General features: G+C 41.9%; 2 protein-coding genes across 3 annotated transcripts; both read left to right on the top strand.

Moving 5' to 3' along the window:
* The first annotated feature begins 230 nt into the window (after positions 1 to 230).
* On the top strand, positions 231 to 816 carry LOC119428060 (small integral membrane protein 30-like). The gene has a single exon (XM_037695705.1). It carries the CDS (start codon positions 253 to 255, stop codon positions 439 to 441), a length of 189 nt encoding a protein of 62 aa, XP_037551633.1. The 5' UTR covers positions 231 to 252; the 3' UTR covers positions 442 to 816.
* Positions 817 to 2651: 1835 nt separating this feature from the next.
* On the top strand, positions 2652 to 5875 carry gpr85 (G protein-coupled receptor 85). Of its 2 annotated transcripts, none has more exons than XM_037696058.1 (2): positions 2652 to 2874; positions 3886 to 5875. In XM_037696058.1, exon 2 carries the CDS (start codon positions 4037 to 4039, stop codon positions 5168 to 5170), a length of 1134 nt encoding a protein of 377 aa, XP_037551986.1. In that variant the 5' UTR covers positions 2652 to 2874; positions 3886 to 4036; the 3' UTR covers positions 5171 to 5875. The 2 variants fall into 2 exon arrangements, with proteins under 2 accessions (XP_037551986.1, XP_037551987.1); XM_037696059.1 differs by lacking the exon at positions 2652 to 2874 and adding an exon at positions 3133 to 3163.
* Positions 5876 to 8370: the final 2495 nt, after the last annotated feature.

The raw sequence follows: 8370 nt of genomic DNA, 5'->3' as shown, positions 1-8370 counted from the left end.
TAAAGCTGATCAGTTTTACAGATACTGAACTAAAACACAAAGTGATGTGAGGTCATGAAATTAAAAAAAATGTTTATTTATTTATTATGAATTAATCAAGCCAACAGAAGAGCTGAGCAGTGAAGTTTTATTTTAATTAAATGGAGGGGGAATGCGACGATGCTATTGGCTGAGCGCACCAGGAAGTCACCTGATTCTGACGCAGGCGCTCGAACAGCTGGAACAGGAGGGGGGAAAAAAAAAAAGCTCAACATGGCTCCCAAATTGGACCTCGTGCGCGCGGGGACGCTCGTGTGGCTGGTGGTTTCCTCTCTGATCCCCCCGGTTGAAGCTTACGACGCGGGCGACGCTTTGGCGCTGCTGCTGTGCGCCGTCCTGACCGGGGTGGGCTTCTGCGCGTGCCTCGGCTGGTACGCACGGAGGCGCAACGGCCAGATGTGACGAGGAGGACAGGACAGGGGGAGCAGTGGTATTGGCAAGCTTCTCGGACATGCGTCCTGTCAGCACGCGCTGCTCTCAAACTCCCGCGGACCTTCTGGACCCGCAGAGAAACGTGCCTTACAGGAGGATGTTGGCGCAGGAGGAGGACAAAGCCGAACCAGGAAGTGAGAACGCAAGAACCCCGCCTAGGTCTAAAACCAAACACTGTTGCCTTTTAACACGCAAAGAGACTGCTGCAGTTTATTTCCCTTTAAACGTCCTGTTAAGTTTTGCATCCAGCTTCAACACGAGACTGTTTGATTTGACGCACTGAGCCACACGACTGGCACTTCCGGTAGTCTGGACACGTGACTACAGCTTTTGTAAACAATAAATGAATGAAGTCTCAAAACAGTTTTTGGCTTTTGTCTGCTCTTTAAACACTATTGGTTCTCGAAGGGTAACGTGGTAAAGTAAAATTACACTTTTTTTTTTTTTAAGAGTTTTTATCTAGAAATAATTATTCAAGGAAACTGACACTAGGATGAAGATCAGCTACTACCACACCAGATTTGAGCTCATCTGTAAGAGTCAGCCATGTTTGTGCTGGCTAAGGTAGATTAGCTGTGGCAGCCATCTTACAATGAGTTGGCTCCAAAAAGTAACAATTTGAAAAAAAAAAGTTATCCAACTAGAGCATTGAGAATTTGTTTTTAAGGGCAGTAAAATCAACTCCAGTATGTGATTTACAAGTAGAATCAGGAGAAATGCCTTCATGCAATAGAAGATAACAGTTAATGGTTAATTGGTGGATAAATTTGAAGGGGCATAATGATAATCATACTGTTAAGAAAGTGTTAGAAAATTTTTGGGAATGAAGAAAAGAGCTTAAAATTACTTTTTGGGTGGGTTGGGGATAATACAGCAAGAATATTTAAAGTATATAAAAGAATCGAGTCCAACAGTACTGTGGCCTTTAAGGCCAACATGGACATAATGTGGATTGTTATAAAATATTAAGAAAATAAATACAACAACTAGCCATGAGCCTAGCCTGGTGAAGACTTCTGCCCTTATTTTTTATACTCTGGCCTCTACATCTAATTTCATCCCTGGTAAATACCTATAACTATTTGACACATCACTTAAAAAGTAGCCAGACTATCCCTTTAAAGCAGCTTCAGTCTAAAAAATGTCAGTGTTTTGTATGAATGCTATAAAATTGCTGTAAATGTTCCAAGGTGCACAGACTGACGACATTTTACAGGTGAGTAAATAAAAGCAGCAGCTGCTAGCTATAGCACTTCTAGCAGACTATACTGGCTGTGTAACAATCCATTAATTAAAGTTTTGAATGAACCACTAGACAGCTATTTTTTAATTGGAGCTCTTTTATGACAGTAGCAGTCCGTTTCGGGCTTGACCTTGGCATATTTGCAGTTAGTGTGCCAAAATTGAGCCGTTTCAAACCAAAGCTGTTTAGATCTCACACAGGTAAGAAATAAATGGCCAGCTTTAATCGATTCTATTAAAATTGTATGATTTAGTTTAGGCAGTGTTGATGAACTTCTTCTTTTTATAGCATACTGTATATCATGTTCAGTTGAAAGAGAATAGATTCAAAGAGCCTTTTTTTATTTTAAATTCCCAAACCTAAAATAAATCTCCAATGTTCCCCGCCATCCTACAGACGCCTCAGCCACCTGTTTCCATGTACCACTATCATTAATTCATGCTCGTCGCCCCTGAAGATGCTGAGCCACATCCTCTCTGGTGCATGTTGTGCACCGTTCGAGCGTGTGCACGTGGCTCGATGGAGTCATTGTTCAACAGTGACACTGCTCGTGACATCACAGCTCCCCATACATGGTTGAGGAGTCAAATCCTATGAATTTCTCATGCTGAGCAGGCAGAATGAACAGCAGAGTGCAAAGTGCTGGTCAATTATGTATACAGCCTAGGTACACAAGGAGTGGGAAAGTCCATTACCCTGATGGGAGCAACCTGGTTTAACCCCCCCACATACTGAAAATAAAAAAAAATGGTCCTCATCCAGCTTTATGCATAACTTATTGATATTACTTATGTTTAAAAGGCACCTGAAGCAGTTTAAAACGCATTATCCGGATTAAAACAAGCACCAGGGAAGTAATGCGTTACACTACCGGGTGTAGTAACGCGTTACCGGCCAGCAGTGGCCCTGTTGAGCAGATGTTACCGTCAGAGAGACCGAGTTGCTGTTGCTGCAACAAGAGACAAGACGCGTCTTGGATCACAAATAGGGGGGATGCAGTGCGCATGCGCAGTGCGCTCCGTTTACTGTAGGATATTCACCGTGGAGAGGAAGAAAAAAAAAAGAAGAGGAGGAGGGCAGGCATCAAATCTGGCTTTTTGAAAAACGGCAAAAAACCCGACTTGTGCAATGTAAACAGGAGGGGGATGGATTATCAACAGGTAGGAGTTTTATTAATCGACTGATCGGATTTTAGTCCTTTTTTTTTTTTCCAGTTTTTTTTTTCCTCTCTCCCGGCCTTGTTTTATGTGGCTGCGATTCTGGGCAATTCATATAAAGACAGCCAAATGAATCTAGTCTAATGGACGTGCGGATTCGGATCCGGTCGGTGCTTGATCCGGGCCGACCGGGCTGCGGAGGCGATTATCCGTTCATTCTGTTGTGTTTCTGAAACGGGATCCAGTCGGATTAAAACGGACGGTAAAGATTAGGAGGACGCTTTTAAAACGCGTAAGTAAATACAAACAAGAAAAAAAAGGACATCCCTTTATAGGTCAATATTTATAAATATGCACAAGAAGAATATTATATAATCTTATTTGTTCTCCCAATTGACACGTCGCGACAAATTACAAGGCAAAATTGAAAAATAGCAGCAGCCATAACGTTCAATTAATGAGGAATACGTGGGAAATAGTTTTTTTTTTTTTTTTTCCATTTAAGCAAAAGATGCTTCGGTGTCTTTTGCACAAAAGGTACAGCCAGGGCGATTTCCTCTCCTGCAATGTGTGCAGGGTGTGATCAAGGGGAGCTTATTTTTGTCTGCATTTGTCTTTATTTTTTCCACAGTGCGCCGAATATGCTCCCATCCTCCCCCACTCCTTAAATGAAATACATAAAGGGGGGGAATCCAAGTCGAGCCTTGGTTATTGTGAAGCTCGCTTCCATTTAATGCGTCGTTTTGTCAAATGAAGGCTGCTGCTGTTTTTTTTTTCTAATCCAGGAAAATTCCAAGGCAGCCTTAAAGGAAATTTAAGTCTAATCATGCTCCATCTTTGCATGTCTGCCTTCAGAGAGCTCTGAGCTGCTCCAAATGTTCCAATGTTAAAGCAAATCAGTCATTAAAGGACTGCCAGAGGAGAAGAAGTGCTTATTAACATGCATGTGTTGTTAGGACTGGATGCTGATGAGTGAGGGATGTTTTTTTCAGAGGTTTTTGTTTTTCTCTTTAGGTGTGATGAGACAAAGAGACAAAGGATGCCTTAGAGAAGAGGTTGCCTGTATGCCTGGAAACCTCTTCAAAGCACACCACCAAATGGATCAGACACCTCCCCCCGCCACCTCTAGATCATGATACTTGGCTGAAGCTATTCTGCTACATTTATGATCCCTCCTCCATCTATGGCGAACTATAGCCATGCAGGGGACCACACCATCTTGCAGAATGTCTCTCCTCTCGCCACATTCCTGAAACTGACCTCCCTGGGTTTTATCATTGGAGTCGGTGTGGTTGGGAACCTCCTGATCTCCATCCTACTGGTCAAAGACAAGAGCCTGCACCGGGCGCCCTACTATTTCCTCCTGGACCTGTGCGCCTCTGATATCCTGCGCTCAGCCATCTGCTTCCCCTTTGTCTTCACCTCAGTAAAGAATGGATCTGCCTGGACCTACGGCACGCTGACCTGCAAGGTGATCGCCTTCCTGGGTGTGCTCTCGTGTTTCCACACGGCGTTCATGCTATTCTGCGTTAGCGTTACCCGCTACCTGGCCATAGCGCATCACCGCTTCTACACTAAGAGGTTGACGTTCTGGACGTGTTTAGCGGTCATCTGCATGGTGTGGACGTTGTCGGTGGCTATGGCGTTTCCTCCGGTGCTAGACGTTGGGACGTACTCCTTCATCCGGGAGGAGGACCAGTGCACGTTTCAGCATCGCTCCTTCAGGGCGAACGATTCGCTGGGCTTCATGCTCCTGCTGGCGCTCATCCTCCTGGCCACGCAACTGGTTTACCTCAAGCTCATTTTCTTCGTCCACGACCGTCGGAAGATGAAGCCCGTCCAGTTTGTGCCTGCTGTCAGCCAGAACTGGACCTTCCATGGACCAGGAGCCAGCGGGCAGGCAGCAGCAAACTGGCTGGCCGGATTTGGTCGCGGCCCCACCCCGCCTACCTTGCTGGGCATCCGGCAGAACAGCAATGCAGCGGGTCGTAGACGCCTCCTAGTACTGGACGAATTCAAAACGGAGAAGAGGATTAGTAGGATGTTCTACATAATGACGTTTTTCTTCCTGGCGTTATGGGGGCCCTACCTGGTCGCTTGCTACTGGCGGGTGTTTGCAAGGGGCCCTGTAGTCCCTGGAGGCTACCTGACAGCAGCCGTGTGGATGAGCTTTGCCCAGGCTGGGGTCAATCCTTTCATCTGCATCTTCTCCAACAGGGAGCTGCGGCGCTGCTTTAGCACCACACTCCTCTACTGCAGAAAATCCAGGTTACCAAGGGAACCTTACTGCGTTATATGATGGTTTTACTGGAGTTTTTTTAAATCATCTATGTCTCTATTACCCTGATTGATCTTGATCTGGGCTTGTCCCTGTTGTACAGTGCTCTCTCCCTCTTTCGATATCTTTTTCTCTCTTTATCATCCAGTTTTCCCCTCCTCCTCCTCTTTTCTCGAGGCCCTTCGTCTGGCTGATCTGCCAGTCTCATGGCTCTGTCGGGGTGATTAAATACAAAAAATGAAAAGTCCATCAAACATGGAAAAGGAATGGGAATACGTACAAGGGATGGATCCCGTCCTGCGTTTATGTTCTAGTAAACGGACATCATGGAAGGCCATGCCAATGCAGTGAAGCAAAAAGTTCCTCTTTTTTTTGGACAAAACTGACAAGAAAACCTCTTGCTTTGGATACGATGACGATGCTTTACCTTGTGACGTGTGAAATACAAAAAAAAGAAAAAAGATTTGGAAAAAAAAAAGAACACGAAACAAAGAAACAATACCTCTCAAGGAATTATTGGAAATGTTTTACAGTTTAAGAGTTGCACTAAAAGAAGATGTAAAGACGCTTTTTTGTGGGGGGTTTTCTTTTCGGGTCTTTTTGGTCAACGGTTGCCAGCTGCATATTGCAAGGACAACTTTTTCCTCTCTTTTTGTCCCCCCACCCCCTTTTTATTCTTCTCATAGTAAAACAATGAATGCTTTGATTTGCAACAGACAACACAATCGCTGTAAGTAAAAGCAAAACTTGTTGGGATACACCATCACTGGAGGATAAGATGGTTTTAATGTAAGTGATTATCTTTTTCATTTCCTGGGGTGGGGTGGGTGGAGCGTAATGATGGAGGTGGGGGGGTGTGGTTTTTCTGAAGTTGCAACTTAAAACTAGAATCGATTTTCTTGTAGTTTTACGATCCATATGTCCCTATAGTGTCTGGCATTGTTATTTTCTTAACACTTTTTACAACAACAAAAAAAAGAGGGGGTGAAAGATGAATTGATGTAAGGGTCTGGGGTGGGGGGGCGGTTAATGAACTTTGTGCTTAAAAAAAAAAAGAAACATTGAAGAAGTAGTTAAATGTTTCATCATAACCATGTACCGAAACCATGTTACCGTATTGCGATGCCACTGTTTTTTTTTTTTGCCTTAACGGTAATAATATTGTCACGTTTCTTGGTTTATCTTTTTCTTTTTAAGTTTTCCACTCAGTCCTAAAACGATACTTTAGATGGGGGGGGGGGGGGGGGGGTTTGGCTGTCTTTGTCACATCAGCGTGAAAGTGCATGTCCATTTTTCTTTAAGAGCTGGCCCCACTCCCACGAGCATCACAGGCCCATACACCGAGCAGCCCGGTTTTTTATTCTGCAATGGTTTGCTACACCCCTCAGAGTGCGCTGAGCACAGCGTGTATGTGTGCGCGTGTGTGTGAGTGTTTCAGTGGACGCAAGGATGTGTGTGAACCAGACAACCGTCACTTCAAGACCAGAGCCTTAGTATGAAATCTTGCACAATTTGTAAAAAATGTAAAAGGAAAAAAAAAAAAAGGACATTTAAGGCACACTTGTCTTGTTTCTACTTTCCCTACATTTGCTCTCTACTGATTGTTTTCAATGACTTTTCTTTCTCTCTTTCTCTCTCTCTCGTGGCCATTTTACTATTTATTATGTATTCATTTTTGTATATTATAGATAGCGTGTAAGTATGTGAGTCTTTCATTTTGAAGTCCCGAATGTGAGTACAGTTTCAGTTTTAGGATTGCATTTGCTGAAAGGTAACTGTGTAATCTGTTGCTTTTTTGAAAATAAAATATAAAAAAAAAAATCAAATTTGCATAATTTGTTAATATTTTTTTATACATGCCTTTTTGCTAAGCTTGATTAAGAAAAATGACAGAAAATGTATTTTTTTAGCAGTCAAATGATGATTTTGGAATTCACAATCAAGTTTTTTTTTTTCTCGAAAGCACAAAACCCTATATTATAAAAGATTTAAAACAAAAACAATAATTTATTTACACTGGATGAAGACTGGATGGTCTTTTAAGGTCTTGGAGAGGTCCTCGGGGTCTATTAAATGAGAAATGTGTCCCTGTTATGTAAAAGTTGTACATTTTAAAATCTTATTTACATGAATTTTTTTTTAAGAAATGAGGTTTATGTCCAATGGCTAGTCCAAACACAGCTAAAAACAGAGAGGATTGTTATACATTTTATTAAAATGTTATTTTATGAACCTTTTAAATATAATGGCAGTGTCAATTTTGTTTTACACTGTTACTTAAAAAGAATTGTACGATTATGTGCATGACTAAATGACACCAAGAGACATGGTCTGTAGCGCCGGTGTATCTTTTCGTCACTTCCAACTTGAATGTTTTGGTATTTCTGCTGAAATAATTGTGTAATGTGAAACTGAAGAGGGTGTGTAGGTTGAACTAATAACATTAGCTTGGACACCTGTGACATTTTCGGAGTTGTTTTCAAGGTTCAAGGTTCTTTATTGTCATTTGCATCACATGCTACATGAGGTGGAACGAAATTGTGGACTCAAAGTCCCAGAAACCCAAAAAAGCACAAATATAAAAGAGACAGTATATAAGGATCTAAGATATACACTAAATGAACACTAAACGTTACGCTAAAAGATCAAAGATACAGTAGTCCCTCGCTACTTCGCGGTTGTTTTTTCTCGGCCTCGCTCTATCGCGGTTTTTCTAAGTAAGACTGGACATGACACAATTGGCTGATTGATGGATGAGCCGCACAATTGGCATGGATTTTTTATTTTTATTTAAAATGAGTTATTTTAATTATTTAGCACCTGTGTGCAGCCCACAGCTGCAAGAGATGCTTCCTCCTGCAGCTGTGTCATATATCCACTCTGCAGCGGAGAAGTGGGCGTGGCCAAGAGCACTGGCAGATGGCAGAGAACTGAAATCATGACAATCTGTGCTCTTTATTGCATTTAGAGTTTAGAAACATTGTTTAGAATATTGCAAAAGTGTGGGAATGGTTTAAAACACATTAACATATATACATATATATATGTATACATACATATATATACATACATACATGTATACATACATACATACATATATACATACATACATGTATACATACATACATACATATATACATACATACATACATATATACATACATACATACATATATACATATATATATACACATACATATATATATACACATACATATATA

The sequence above is a fragment of the Nematolebias whitei genome, chromosome 22, assembly GCF_014905685.2.
Source record: "Nematolebias whitei isolate Nwh7 chromosome 22, NemWhi1, whole genome shotgun sequence".
NCBI classification, from domain to species: domain Eukaryota; kingdom Metazoa; phylum Chordata; class Actinopteri; order Cyprinodontiformes; family Rivulidae; genus Nematolebias; species Nematolebias whitei.
This window is presented reverse-complemented; position numbering and strand designations above follow the sequence as displayed.

Coding starts and splice junctions, on each gene's coding strand:
- gpr85 (XM_037696058.1), top strand. CDS start 4,037: ATGATCCCTCCTCCATCTATGGCGAACTATAGCCATGCAGGGGACCAC.
- LOC119428060 (XM_037695705.1), top strand. CDS start 253: ATGGCTCCCAAATTGGACCTCGTGCGCGCGGGGACGCTCGTGTGGCTG.